The sequence below is a fragment of the Eimeria maxima genome, genomic scaffold (genome assembly GCF_000499605.1).
Source record: "Eimeria maxima Weybridge genomic scaffold, Emw_scaff939, whole genome shotgun sequence".
NCBI classification, from domain to species: Eukaryota; Apicomplexa; class Conoidasida; order Eucoccidiorida; family Eimeriidae; genus Eimeria; species Eimeria maxima.
The window spans coordinates 1-13,907 of record NW_013566877.1 but is presented as its reverse complement, the minus strand read 5'-3'; the positions used below and the strand labels follow the sequence as shown (position 1 = coordinate 13,907).

At 50.7% G+C, this 13,907-nt stretch overlaps 2 protein-coding genes across 2 annotated transcripts; both read left to right on the top strand.

The window, feature by feature from the left end:
* Positions 1-891: 891 nt before the first annotated feature.
* Positions 892-2,874, top strand: EMWEY_00046030 (hypothetical protein, conserved; the record flags this gene model as incomplete). The annotated part of the gene is made up of 1 exon (XM_013483089.1): positions 892-2,874. The coding sequence occupies one exon, from the start codon at positions 892-894 to the stop codon at positions 2,872-2,874; it is 1,983 nt and encodes a 660-aa protein (XP_013338543.1).
* A 1,990-nt stretch (positions 2,875-4,864) lies between these two features.
* EMWEY_00046020 (phosphatidylinositol-4-phosphate 5-kinase, putative) lies at positions 4,865-13,606 on the top strand (the record flags this gene model as incomplete). The annotated part of the gene is made up of 18 exons (XM_013483088.1): positions 4,865-5,489; positions 5,682-5,769; positions 5,914-5,967; positions 6,176-6,281; positions 6,501-7,100; positions 7,204-7,665; positions 7,922-8,077; positions 8,403-8,558; positions 8,775-8,833; positions 9,080-9,166; positions 9,374-10,297; positions 10,428-10,504; positions 10,781-10,885; positions 11,116-11,254; positions 11,536-11,610; positions 11,816-12,928; positions 13,103-13,267; positions 13,438-13,606. The coding sequence occupies 18 exons, from the start codon at positions 4,865-4,867 to the stop codon at positions 13,604-13,606; spliced, it is 5,160 nt and encodes a 1,719-aa protein (XP_013338542.1).
* Between the last annotated feature and the right edge of the window lie 301 nt (positions 13,607-13,907).

Sequence of the window (13,907 nt, the reverse complement as noted above, 5' to 3'; positions counted from 1 at the left end):
TGAGCTTTATTTATATTATTATACTTATTAAATAAATATAAATAAACAAGAAAAAACTATTTAGTTCTTAATATTAATACTTTTCTTTATAGTGGGGAGAGAGCCACCAGTATAGGGGGGGAGTATAGACAAAAAACCCCTTAATAATTGTTTGTTGTTTTTCTTAATAATTAATATAATTAATATAATTTATGTGCATAAATATAAAAAGAAAAATAAACGAACAAATAAAGGCATTAAATTGCATAAATAGCAAAGGAGGGAGGGGAAAAGAGGGGGGCTGGGGGGTTTAGGGTTTAGGGTTTAGTGTTTAGGGTTTAGGGTTTTATGGTGGTTGCTGCAGCAAATCGAGATAATAATCTGTCAATTTGCCCTTATTTTTGCATTTAATTAACAAATTAATTAAATTATATTAATTAATTGAATTAAAAGAAGAAAAAACCGGCAAAAACACCATAAATCGACAGTTGCTGCAGACAGACAACACAAACTCGGGTTGCGGTGGCTGAGAGCAGCAGCAAAGCTGCTGCTGCTGCTGCTGCTGCTGCTGATTGTTGCTGCGGCTGTCTGTAATTCTATTTTAATGTCTTCTTTCTCTTTGGCCTTTTCTTTAAATTTAACTGCAGCACCACACGCTGCCGCAATACCGTCACAGCCGCAGCTGCAGCAGCAGCGGCAGCAGCAGTGGGAACAGAGTGGTAAAATAGCCTACGCAACTTAACACCAACAAATTGAGGTGTACGTACACTCCAGTAGTAGCGTCCTTTCACGAGCTTTTTTAACAACTTTTGCTGCAGCAGCAACGGTATACGCCCGAGGTGGCCACCAGCAGCAGCAGCAACGGCAGTAGCAGCAGCAAGCAGCAGCAGAAGTAGCAACAGCAGCAAAGGGATGCGGCAGAAATCTGAAGAAGATAAGGAGAATTCGTGCTGCAGCTCCAGCCGGAGCAACAGCGGCAGCAACAGCAGCAGCAGCAAGACCAGCGGCAAAGATCTTGAAAGCCCGAAGCAGACGGCTGCTGCTGCTGCTCGTGCAGCAGCCCTTAGTTCCTGCGACAGTAGACATGTAGCAGCAGCCGCAGCAACAGCAGCAGCAACAACAGCAGCGGCAGCCGGAGGCAGCAGCCGCAGCAAGCGTGTCCGCTCCTTGCGATCCGCAGCAACAGCAGAAGCAACAGCAGCAGAAGCAGCAACAGACCATGCTATTGCGGATACACCGCAGAAGGGTAAACTTTCAAGGCAGCCTAGCACCAACAGCAGCAGCAGCAGCACGAGCAGTCTTGATGCATGCAGCAGCAGCAGCAAAAGAAGACGCAGGTGCAACCGCAGCACCAGCAGCAGCAGTAACATATGCATACCAGAAATGCGCCAGACTAGGCGTGCAGCGGCAGCAGCTGCAGCAGCAGCGGCAGCAGCTGCAGCAGCAGCAGCCGAACCAGTGTCACCGCAGGCAGCAGCAGCTGCTGCTGCAGCAGGGGTACTAGGGGCAGCAACAGCGTCACCGCAGTCAGTGGCAGCAGCTGCAGCAGCGACATCACCAGCTGCAGCAGGGGCAGCGAGATCAGAGGCAGCGGCGGCAGCAGCAGCAGCAGCAGAGCCGTGCATGCAATGCGAAGGTTCAGTAAAAACTTCGCGCAGCGCCAAAAAGGCAGAAGTAACGCAAGCTGTAAATCATTGCAGCAGCAGCAGCAGCAGCAGCAGTAGCAGCAGCAGCAGCACCAAAGCCGAGGAAGGCTTGCGCAGTCACAGCAGCAGCAGCAGCAGCAGCAGCAGGGAGGAGGTGAGCAGCAGCGCTTCAACAGCGTCTGCTGACGGTACAACTGTTGCATCTGAAAGAAGCAGGAACAACGGTAGCAGCAGCAGCAACAGCAGCAGCAGCAGCAACAACAACAGCAGCCGCAGCACGCGTACAACATGTACATCCTCAGCTCCTTGTGATTCTTGTCCTTCTTGCTTCCCTCCTTTTGATTTTTCTCCCCCTTTGCTGCTGAAGCAGCAGCAGCGCAACAGCAGACGCAGCAGCAGCTATCAGCAGCAGAGCAGCAGCAGCAGCAGCAGCCAGCAGCAGGACCTGCAGCAGCAGGCATGGTCTCCAGGCCCCTCTCCTTTGTTTCAACGCCCTCGGCCTAGCTACAACTGCAGCGGCCGCAGCAGCAGCAGCAGCTTATTTGCTGCTGGCTTTTCTCCTGCTGCAGCACAGCTGCCTCCTGTTGATTTATATCTTTCTTTATCCCCTAGGGGCCCCTCATTAGATCGCAGCAGCAGCCAGCTGTCTTGCTGCAGCAGCTTATCTCTTGCTGTTGCCCGTCCTATTTACCCACACCAGCAGCAGCAGCAGCAGCAGCAGCAGCAAGTGCAGCAGCAGCAGCACAGGGCCAGTGAAGCTCCCACGCAGCGAAGCTGCTGCAACGAATTTGATGCGGCAGGCAGCAGCCACAGGAGAAGGTTGCTGCCTTGCAGCAGCAATGTGCTGCTGCAGCAGCAGCAGCAACAGCAGCAGCAGCAACATTTCCCTCAGTCCTCTCCCATAGTACGCAGGGCACGAAGGCTCTCTGATGATAGTTGCTACAGCAGCAGCAGCAACTGCTGCAGCAGCAGCTGCAGTAGTAGCAGCGCCTGCAGCAGTAGCAGCTGCTGCTGCAGGGCTTCAGGAGTTGCGAGCTCCTTGCTGACCCATGCAGCGCAGCAGCAGCAGCAGCAGCAGCTAGGCAGTGCATGCAACACAAGAGAAGCAGGCAGCGTTATTTCTAACAGCAATAGCGGCAAAAGCTGCAGCAGCAGCAGCAGCAATAACTGCAGCAGCAGCAGCAGCCGCAGCAGCAGACAGCTCGGCAGGGAAACGCGTCTGGGCAATTCAAAAACAGCAGCAGCGTAGAACTTCCTTGGTACAATAAAAAGGGTTTAGGGTTTAGGGTTTAGGGGGGGTGCCTAGTAGGTGACTGCGCATGCACTATAGCTGATGCGCTAAACCCTAACCCTAAACCCTAAACCCTAGGGGAATGCGCATGCACTCTACGATGTGCTAAACCCTAAACCCTAGGAAGTGAATCTTGTTTTTTTTCCTGGAGGACTCTTTATTGTGTTTAAAGATGGAACTCCTGGTAAACCCTAAACCCTCAGTAGTTAGCTGCAGCAACTACAGGCATTATGAGGGTTTGTGCACCATAGATGTATAGCAGCTACAAGCAGCAAAAGAACAGCAGCAACAGCAACAGCAGCAACAGCAGCAGCAGCAGCAGCAGCAGCAGCCAAGTAGGAGAGGCAGAGCAAACCCTACCGCTGGACCCCAACTCTTGCGGGTTTAGGGTTTAGGGTGTAGCGTTGGTGTTAATCCTGTTGTTAGGGTCTATACGCTTACCGAGTGACAGGGAAACCCTTGAGGAAGAATGCTAAACCCTAAACCCTAAACACTTCACCACCCACAGCCACACAAAACCTCCCCTGCATCAAACACTAAGCCCTCATCTTGGTACCGGCTAGCTAGCCGTCGTAGCTAGCTGAAGCTAGCTGCTGGTAGTTGCTACTAGCTGCTGCTAGCTGCTGGTAACTGCTGCTAGATGCTGCTGCTACAGCTAGTTAGGGTAGAGGGTCGCTGAGGGTTTAGCGTTGAGGCCGCCTAAACCCTCGAAGCTGCTGGGTTCTTGATGAGGGGTTTTGCCTCATGCAAACCCTAAACCCTAAACCCTAATTCACTGTAAGCTTCAGGGACTCAAAAGGAAGCAAGGCTTCATTGCAACAACCGCACGAGTATCGCCGCCTCCGCAAACCTTAAACCCTAGAGCCTCGTCCTCTGCGTCGGAAGCCTCAACGCTCCCGGTCTTAAGGGTGGTTGAGATGCACAAACCCTAAACCCTAAACCCCTTTTTGCTGTATTTCTGTTTCCCCTCTAAACCCTAATCTTTCTTGCTGTAGTTGTTGGCCTTGACGCAGGCGAGGGACAACTTCAGCATTGGCGATTTGGGGTTTAGGGTTTAGGGCCCCCGTTCGACAACTAACTCATTGGAAGGAAGTTGTGCAAAATTCGCGTTTAGGGTCTAGGGTTTAGGGTTTAGAATTTATGATTTAGGGTTTCGGGCCCGGCCAAGGGCTGGGGGCTGACCAGCGGTATCGACAATGGCGGCGGTGCGGGCGGAGCAGAAGCCCTAAACCCTAAACCCTAAAACCTAATCCCTAAACCCTAAATTTTGAAGTATCGATATAAATTCTTGTCTTATTGAGGCGTGTTTGGTCTCTCGCTACTTTTTGCGTGCCGTTGCTTTCTCGAGTGTTCTGCTGCTGCTGCTGCTGTTGTTGCTGCTGCAGTTGCTGCTGCCCTTGCTGCAGCACATCCCTTTAGCTGCTCCTCCTTCTTTTTCTTCTTTTGTAATTTGGTTTTCTTATGCTCTTGATCATCCTAAACTTCAAACCCGAAACCCTAAACCCTCTCCTCCTACGCGCCGCACGCGCGAGGCCGAAGGGTTTGAGGCGCAAACCCTAAACCCTAAACCCTTGAACTGAACCATCGGTCTCCGAGCCAACCATCACTAATACAAGCAGGAAGATAAACACAGCGACTCATAATGAATGGAAAAACCCTAAACCCTAAACACTAATTCGCGAGAAACCGGGTCCTTTCTCTACTGGCTTGTTGCCTCCCCGGGGTTCCCATTTCACCTCTAAACCCTAAACCCTAGGCCCTAACCTTTCTGTCGCATTCACACCTTTTTCTAGGGTTTTTTTGGAGCCTTCAGCTGCTCACCCTCGCCGCAGCCTGCCCTCCAGGTCCCGTTTCCAGTGTTTAGGGTTCAGGGTTCAGGTTTAAACAAATGGTTTTGCACCCACGATTGGTCTCTGTATACACTCGAGGCCCGGCAAGCTGCTAAGCTATGGGGCCCCCTTCTCGGGGGAGCAGTTCTGCTGCTGCTGCAGCTCATGATCCAGCAGCAGCAGCAGCTGATGCTGCTGCTGGAGCTGCTCCAGGGCCTCCCGTCACCGGAGAAGACGGTATAGACCCGCAGCAACAACAGCAGCAGCCGCAGCTGCTAAATGAAGAAGAACAGCAGCAGCAGGAGCACCACCAGCAGCAACAGCCACCTCAAGAAGACCAGCAGCAGCAAGAGCAGCAGCAAGAGCAACAGCAGCAAGAGCAACAGCAGCAAGAGCAACGGCAGCAAGAGCAACAGCAGCAAGAGAAACAGCAGCAAGAGAAACAGCAGCAAGAACAACCGCAGCAAGAGCAACCGCAGCAAGAGCAACCGCAGCAAGATGATCGCCTGCTAGCTCCTCCTTGCCCCCCAGCGCAAACAGCCTCTTGGGTTGCTCCTCAGGGTGCCACTCAGGTGCCCCCTAGGAGGCCTCTAGGGGTACAGGAGGAAGCAACAGATGTTTGCCGCTCTAAGGGGGGGCCCCAATTGCCATTCTTTAAAAGAAAACCAAAAAATAATTCATTTGGAAGTGTTGTAGGCCGCAAAGATGTAGCGTCACTCCTAAAAGAACTCCAGGGAGAAGCAGGTGAGGGGTCAGGGTTTAGGGTTTAGGGTTTGGGTTCTAGGGCCTAGAATTTGGGAGCGGAGGTTAGGGTTTTGAGCTTAGAAGGCAAAGAGGGGGCAGGATCTACAGGCGCGAGGCAGACCTATAGCATTCCGGGATAAAGAATTCCTATCTAGGGTTTAGGTTCTAGGGTTTACGGATCTTGCGCTGCAGGCCGTGCATCGCACCTTTTAGAAACATCGAGCGAGCGCTCTCTCATCTATGGTATTTTAAACCCCATTGTGCTTCTTGCCTTCTACAAGTAAACCCTAAACCCTAAACAATAAAGAGTAAACCCCAGACGAAACCACAGTGACATAGTCTATAAGGCGTTGCACACAGGGAAGATCTAGGGTTTAGGGCTTAGGGCTTAGGGTGTTAAGTTTGGGTTTTGACGAATCATTAGGTTTGTGGAAGAGCAACGTCTTAAGGAGCTGACTTCAATAAAACCCTCAAAGAAGTAAGCAGCAGCACCAACAACAACAGCCGCAGCAGCAGAAACAGGAACAGCAACAGCAGCGCATTTGTAGGAGCATCAGCAGTAGCAACAGCAGTAAACAGCATAAGGATCAGCAGACTTTAAAAGCATTCTGATAATCCCGTATAATTCATTCTTCCCTAAGATCTAGGGTTTAGGGTTTAGTGTTTGGCCGGTGTACGTTCTTCAGCTCATCCGACAACGAACTTCAATTGAAGCCGCAAGTGCGTGGAGAACACATTTATCTGATGCATACACTAGCGGCCTTTGCGTATTCGAAGAAGTGTTTTTCTCAGGTAAACCCTAAACCCCAAACCCCAAACCCTAGAGTCTCGATTCAAGACGAGTGTTTAGGTGTGCGTCGAGGATAGTATTCCCTCTTGAGTGTTTTGACGTCTGCTGGAGTCTTTAAGCGGGAGGGTCTCCTTGCGTCTTCTATGGATGGGTTGGTTGTGGAGGGTGTGTAAACTTAGGGTTTAGGGTTTAGGGTTTAGGGTTTGTGTTGTACTCTGTAGGCAAAACGGGTCTTTTTCGAGCGTCGGTTTGTCGGTCCTTGCGCATTGGTGCTGTCGTACTTCCGGGTATCTCCTGAGTCTTTAGGGATACCTCATTTGCTGCGTATGGGGGGTTTGGGGGGGAGAGATGGGTTAGCTGGCCAGCTAGCTAACCAGCTAGCTGGCCAGCTAGCTAACCAGCTGAGTAACCAGGAGGGTTTCGGCTGGAGACGCTTAAGGAGAGGCAGTCAGGCAGACGAATCATTTTACGAGAGATATCCTAACCCTCGGTGCTGTAAGAAGGGAACTAACTCCTTAATAAGCAAAAGAAGAGCCTCTAAGCAGCAGCAGAAGCGGCAGCAAAGGCAGCAGGAGGAGGACTCTCCCCGTATTGGCACCAACATCTTGCCTGTTGGAACAGGAGCAGCAGCAGGAGGAAGGGAGAGAAGATATGCTGCAGTAGATGAGCAGCAACTTACTTGGGATGCTGCTGCTGCTGCTCTCTCCTCAGGAAGGGGAGACAGCTGCAGGGCTGCATGTATAAAATTTCTTGCTGCTGCAGCAGACTGTCTCCTCGAGCTGTTGCTGCCTCTCTGGGAAGACTTCAGAGGATCGGCCCTCGTAAGTATTTAGGATGTAGGTTTGAGGGCCTAGGGTTTAGGGTTTAGGATTTGTGCTGCTCTAAAAGCCCCGACCCTTAATTTCTTTGTTTTTCCTGCTGCAGCCACAACTGCTACGAGAAGCCCTCCATCCTCGCTTTAACCCTAAAGCGTCCCTTCTTGATAAGATCGTCCGTCTGCAGCAGCAGTCTGCTGCTGCTCTTGCTTCTCTCAAGGCTGGCTCAAACCCAGCAGCAGCAGCAGCTGCTGCTGCTGCAGCTGCTGCTGCTGCTGCAGCAACAGGACCAACGGCAGGAACAGGCGGCGGTGCTGCTGTTCAGTTTGCAGAAATGCAACAGCAACTGCAGCAGCAACAGCAGTTGCCGGCGCTGCGCCAGCGGAGTGCATCAGGAGATTCGCTAGGGAATGAGTGTGGGGCCCCAAGCCAGTTATTATTAAAAGAAGAGTTCAGCTGTACGCGACCTCCTTATCAAGAGACAGGCAGCCAAAGACTACAGAAAAGGACAGCATTAAGACTAGGGTTAATGTCCTTCTTAGAAGATAGGGGGAAAGAAGACGCCGGTAATGTAAGGCATTAAACCATATTAGGGTTTCCGGGGGGCTTGGACTAGGTTTTAGGGTTTGCCAAAGTTTGCTAGGGCTTACTAGGGCTTCGCAATGAGGGACTGGGGTTTAGGGTTCGTAGTGGTGTAATAAACCAATTAGGGTTTATGCCTGAGGGTTTGAGGATTAGGGTTTATGTGTGAGAGTACCTGCATATCAGGGGTTGCGAATTAGGGTTTAGAGTTTTCGAGGATTTAGGGTTTGCGTGTGTTGCTGCAGTTGAAGGGGGCAGTAGTAGAGACCGACAGCCCGAGCTATGCCCTCACTGTTGCAATGATGAAAGGAATGGAGTTCAGCAATACAATGAATGCGGGTTTAGTGGCGCTTGCCCACAGAGAAGATAATCAACTTGATGTCCGTCATGGCGAGGGTTTAGTACGAGGGTTTAGCAGGGTTTACGCGCAGTTGTGTGGGGTTTCCTTGGGCTTGCGAGAAGGGGGGAGGCGGGGGGGCTTCTTTGGGTTTGTTCGCTAGTGCACGGCCTTTCTACGGTTTACGAGGGTTGTTTGGGCTTTCTAGGGTTTACGAGATCTGCAAGGGTTTAGTACTTTTGCGATGGTTGGCAAGGGTTTAGTGGCTTCCCGTTGTGTGCACGGGTTTACAACTGACCATATGCGCTCATCTGGTGGATTTTTTCATGAGAACAAAAATATAAAAATTAGGGTTTAGGGTTTAGGGTTTAGGGTTTGTGTTGTTGCAGCTTGGATTCTTACTGGATGAGCCTTTGCTACTTGAAGTTCGCCATTTTCAATTTTCCTGTTCTCCCTTGTTGCCTCCTTCATTTGTTGCTACTTTTGAAGACATCGCACCAGATGCATTTGAATGCGCAAGAGAAGTTGCAGGCATCAGTGATCAGGTATGCTTCTGGTGCTTCTGGTGATGCTGCTGCTGTTGTTGTTGCTGTTTCTGCTACTTGATCGTCCTTGCAGCATTGGTTTTTGCCATGCATGGGTTGCTTTTCATAAGTGTTTCTGTGTTTAGTCTTTCTTTTGGTGCTGCTATTAAGTTGCCTCTGTTCCTGTTTGTATTATTGTTGCTGCTGTTGCTGCTGCTGCTGCTGCTTCCGCTTCAGGAGTACCGGAAGAGTTTGTGTTCCACAGACTTCTCCTTCATTGAGTTTCAATCGAACAGGTCAGATACAGTGGCTATAATAACATAAATAATTTAATTATTTAAGTGGCATATTAATTATCAATTTTTTGTTTATTAGATTAAATAGTTAATATGCTAGTTACTAATAACTGCTTGTTGCTGATAAATATGTTATCCAGTTATCCAGCAACGAGCCACCGAACGAAAATTGTATTTGCTCATTTAGGTCAGGTTTTAGGGTTTACGGTTTACGGTTTGCGGATTGTGATTGTTTTGGCGCTGCAGCAAGAGTGGTCAGTTTTTCTTCTTTTCTCATGATGGGAAGTTTTTGATTAAAACGATTTCCAAAGCAGAAGTCAATCAAATACTGAGGTGAACTGCAAACCCTAAACCCTAAACCCTAAACCCTAAACTGTGAAATATCGCTTATGATGAAACCGTAGACTTTATTTGTTGCGGCCCCCTCCTCAGCACAGCTTTATCTTTGTTTGCATCATCCATAAATGGCAGTAAAGGTGTATTCCTCTGATTTTGTTACTGTAAACGCTACCATTTAGATCCGTTTTTCTTTTTCTGCAGGGTTCTTCCGTCTTATATCGATCACATCTTAAGCACTCCTTTGTCTCTTCTAACTCGCATATTTGGCATACATCGAGTTGAATTGTATAAAACAGAAACTCCATCAGAGGCCCCCCAACCAGCCCCTGAGGTAGATGCTGCTCCTCTGGGGGCTTCAAAGCGGCTCTTACAACCCCCAAAGGGGGAATGGGGGTCCCCTAAAGGGGAAGGGGGGCCTCTATCAGCACCCCGTGAATCCCTGTCGCAACAGTTTGAAGACGGGGGGAGGCCGTCGCGTCGCTCATCCATAGCAGCAGCAGGAGGAGGACCTTTATCAACAGGGTCGAGATGTATTGGCAGTCCTGCTGTGTCGTTCCGTGGTTCTCGAGGGCCCTCAGAGAACCTTCCTTTTACGTTATCAAGGCGTGTATCTTCTGCTGCTGCTTCTGGTGTTGCTTCTGCTGCTTCAGCTCGTAGACGCAGCAGCAACAAACCAACCCTTAGACCACAAAGTGCTCAAACAGATGTTGCAGGGCTTTTAATAGCGGGGGGCTCTATTCTTGAGCGTCACTCTAACTTGGGACTTTCTTGCATGGGCTCTACAAAGCAAGACAACTTAGATATACCGGGGCTTCCTCCTCGAGGAGGCCCCACTACCTTGGGGCCCCCTGCAAACACCCTCCTGCCTAACAGGCGGGCACCCAGCGTAGTTGACAGCAGCACAAGAGACAGGACCAGGGCCCCCTCTATCCTTAAAGCACCCCCTACATGCGGAGGAGACTGGGCGGCGCAACGCGACAACGGCACTAGGCCAAGCATGCTGCTGCCGCAGCAGCAGCAGCAGGAACAGAGTCCTGGGAACACTCAGAGGGGCCGCAATATTCCTAAAACGGGACTGTTGCAAATTCTGACAGATAAACATAGACAAAAACAAAACCCCACACAGTAAGCTGCTGCCACCATTTCTGATGCTGTTGTAGTGGTTGTTGTTGTTGTTGTTGTTGCTGCTGCTGCTGCTGCTGCGATTGCTGCTGCTGATGAAGCTGCTTCCCTTGTTTTTTGGCTCCAAATGCAGGCATACGAAACCCCGGGATGTCAAAACCCAGGAGTCCCAAAGGACGTTGGTGACGGCTGCTTACTTCATTGCAATGGGTAAGCAGCAGCAACAGCAGCAGCAGCAGCAGCAGCAGTAGTTGTTGTTGTTGCAGTCTTACGATCAGCAACGTCGACAGCAGCAGCAGCAGCAGTAGTTGCTTTTGCAGTCTTACGATCAGCAACGTCGACAGCAGCAGCAATTACAGACGCACGACTGAGAGAGCAGCAACAACACAGTGGCAGTGAATGCCTCGACACCGACAGAAATCGGCATTAGAGCAGCAGCCGGTGCTTAGGGTTTAGGGTTTAGGGTGTGGGATTTTGTGTTTGAAGGTACTGCATTTGACCCATCATTGGGTTTAAATGAGGCATTTGATATTAAAGGCAGTACCGTGAGCAGAACTGCCAGAGAAGAAGACACAGTAAAGAAAGATGTTGGTGAGGAAGATGTTGCTGTTCCTGCTGCTCTTGCTGATGCTCTTGCTGCACTTCCTACTTACTATGCTGCTGCACTTGACAGTCCTGCGTCTGCTGCTGCTGCTGCGGCTGCTGCCGCTTTTTCTGGTAGTTGATGGAGCTCCTTCCACTGCTGGTGCTAGCTTTCGTTGCTTGTTCATGCTCTTCCTGTTTTACATTTGCTGCTGCTGCTCTTGCTGCTGCTGCTGCAGACTGGCTACAAAGTGGGCGTAAGCTGCATTTGCGGGAAGACGAAGCTCGGATTCTGTTAGCAGCACATGAGAGGGACTGCCGCTTCCTTGAGCAGCTTGGCGTCTTTGATTACTCCCTCCTTATCGGCATCCATGAATGGTATTTCCCTGCTGCTGCTGCTGCTACTGCTGCTGATGGTGGTGATGATGATTGTGATAGGAGTGCTGAGGCTGATGTTCCTCATGTTGCTGTTGCTGCTTCTGCTGCACTCCTGGTCCTGGTGGTGCTGGCGCTGGCTCTACAGCTATCCTCTAGGCCTGTGCTGATGTTGTTGCAGCTGTCGTTGCTGTCGTTTTTGTTTTCGTGGCTTCTTCTTTTTTTGCTGCTGCACTAGCTGCTACATCTGCTGCAGCTGTTTTGTGTGTGTTGATTTCCTGCAGTCGGCAAAAGGAAACCGAGAGGCCCCGCCTGAACACTGAAACACCCAGCCGGGGACCTTTGAGGGATTACACAATGTACAGCTAAACCCTACACCCTAAAACCTAGGTGGCCCCTGTGTGCAAATGATCCGTCCGCAGTGGCATTTAAAGCGGCGCATCAATCCCCAATAAAACCCCAAACTCTACACTCGACCAAACTATAGCCTGTTGCATGCCCACTTTCAGCTGAGAGGCAAAGCCTGAACCGTAAATCGTAGAGTTGGACTTTTATTTGCTGCAGGAAGGCCCATCTATCGATGGAGGAATCTCAGAGCGAAGTGACATTCCTCAGTGCAGACAACGCTCTGCTGCAAGCGATGGGTTTGCCAGGACAGCAGCAGCAGCAGCAACGGCGGATCTCGTCGGTATTTGAACCACCAGATCCGTGGAATTCGGGTTTAAAGGTTGAAGTTAATTCCCCTCCCCGTTCAGCAACAGATGTAGGAGCAGCAGCAGCAGGATCTGCTGGTTCCGAAGCAGTACCTTTTCCTTCGACTGCAACGGCAGTAGCAGCTGGAGCAGCTGCAGGAGCAGCGACATCTGCAGCAATGTTTCCTGTACACCCTGTGGGGGAGGCAGAGTTGTTTCCTTCCCCTCGAACAGGTTTTGCTGCTGCAGCTGCCACTCCTTCCAAAGAGACTGCAGCAGTGGCAGCAGCAGCAGAACCAGCAGGAGAGGACACTGTCACCGACGCAGAGGACAATGGCCCTCTTCTTTGTCAGCCAGGAGGACCGGCTGCTGATGAAGACGCGGAGTCAGCCTGCAGCAATAGTGTAGCTTTGCAAGAGCAGCAGCAGCAGCAGCAAGATGTTCTTGCAGGGGAGGCATGCATCAATAGAAGCCCTCGAGCAGCAGAGGCAGCAGGTGCCCTGGGACCTCCCGGTGCTGCTGCAGCTGTTGCTGCCGATGCTGCAGCAGAAGCTGGTGCATCAGATGCTGCCGAGGGGTTTTCGCGGGCTTCTTCTGCTGAAGCCGAGCAGAAGCAGCAGCGGGAAGTAGTGCTTTCCAGCTCGCAGTGCCTCGGCCCGCCTGGCTCTGAGGCATTAGTGCACCTGCCCAGCAGCAACAACAACAACAACAGCAGCAGCAGCAGCAACAACAACAACAACAACAGCAACCACAGGAACAGCAACAACAGCAGCTGTAGTAGCAGCAAGGGTGGGGGCCCCGTAAGGATTCGCTTCAGTCCTTCAGAAGCTGCAGAGACGGCTGAGGCACCCAGCAGCAACTTCAGGTGTACAGACACCCGAAGTAGAGGGCAGCGATTAAGTGAAGACGACAGCGAAATCGGGAAAACCCTTTACTATCCATATGGCCACACTATTGCCCTTTCCAGAACCTTCACACAAACAAGGTAAGGAGGGTTTAGGCTTTGGGGTCTAGGGTTGGGGTGTTAGGGATTAGGGTTTGGAGTTATGGGCTTTTGGGGTTTGGGTTTGGGGGTTGAAGCCCAAGTGCATGCTCGCAGGCTCGTGCCGGAGGTATGTGGGCTTAGCGTTTAGGGTTTAGGGTTTGTGTGGGTCTGCAGCACCCCGTACTTAGGTGCACCTTCGCTGGAGGGAGGGTTTGGATTGAAGGTGATGAGTTTTAATAGAAGAGAGGTTTATTTCTTTGCCATTATTGACTTCCTCTCTCCTTACACCCCAAGACGTTACCTGCACACAGCGTATAAACGCATCAAGTCCACCGCCTCGTAAGCCAAACCCTAAACCCTAAACCCTTGCAGCTGGTCATATAGGCGTTTCCCTCCGCTCGAAAAGACCCGTGTCAGTATTTTCTTACAGTTGTTGCCGATTGAGGGTTTGGGGTGTTTGCAACGGGGCTTTCTAGGGTTTAGGGTTTAGGGTTCGTGTTGCTGTGCAGGTGTCAATTCGGGGAGATATCTCCCGTGCCTCCTCATCACTATGCCTCTCGTCAAGTTGCTTTTGTGCAACGAAATGTAATTTTGTCTCAGCCGCAAAAGGCAGCATCTGCATCTAGGGAGGGTTTTGCAGCAGATAAGCAGCAAATGTTGGAGCCCCCTAAACCCTAATTACAACAACTAGCTACTGTCTCTCTACCCTCTAGATCCTAAACCCTAAACCCTAGAAATTTCCCTCACATTGCCTGGAAACAGGCTCAAAGTACCCCCCTATCTACCAAGCGTAGGGTCGCCAAAACACTTGAAAGGTTCTACTTGGCACCTTTAGGGTTGGGGGATTAGGGTTTAGGGTTTGGTCTACAACCTTTTTTCGGAGACCCTAAACCCTCAATAGCAGGATTTCCTATAACAGCAGAAACTTTCTGTTAAAGGGTCTGACGTCTAGGGTTATATATATATATATATATATATT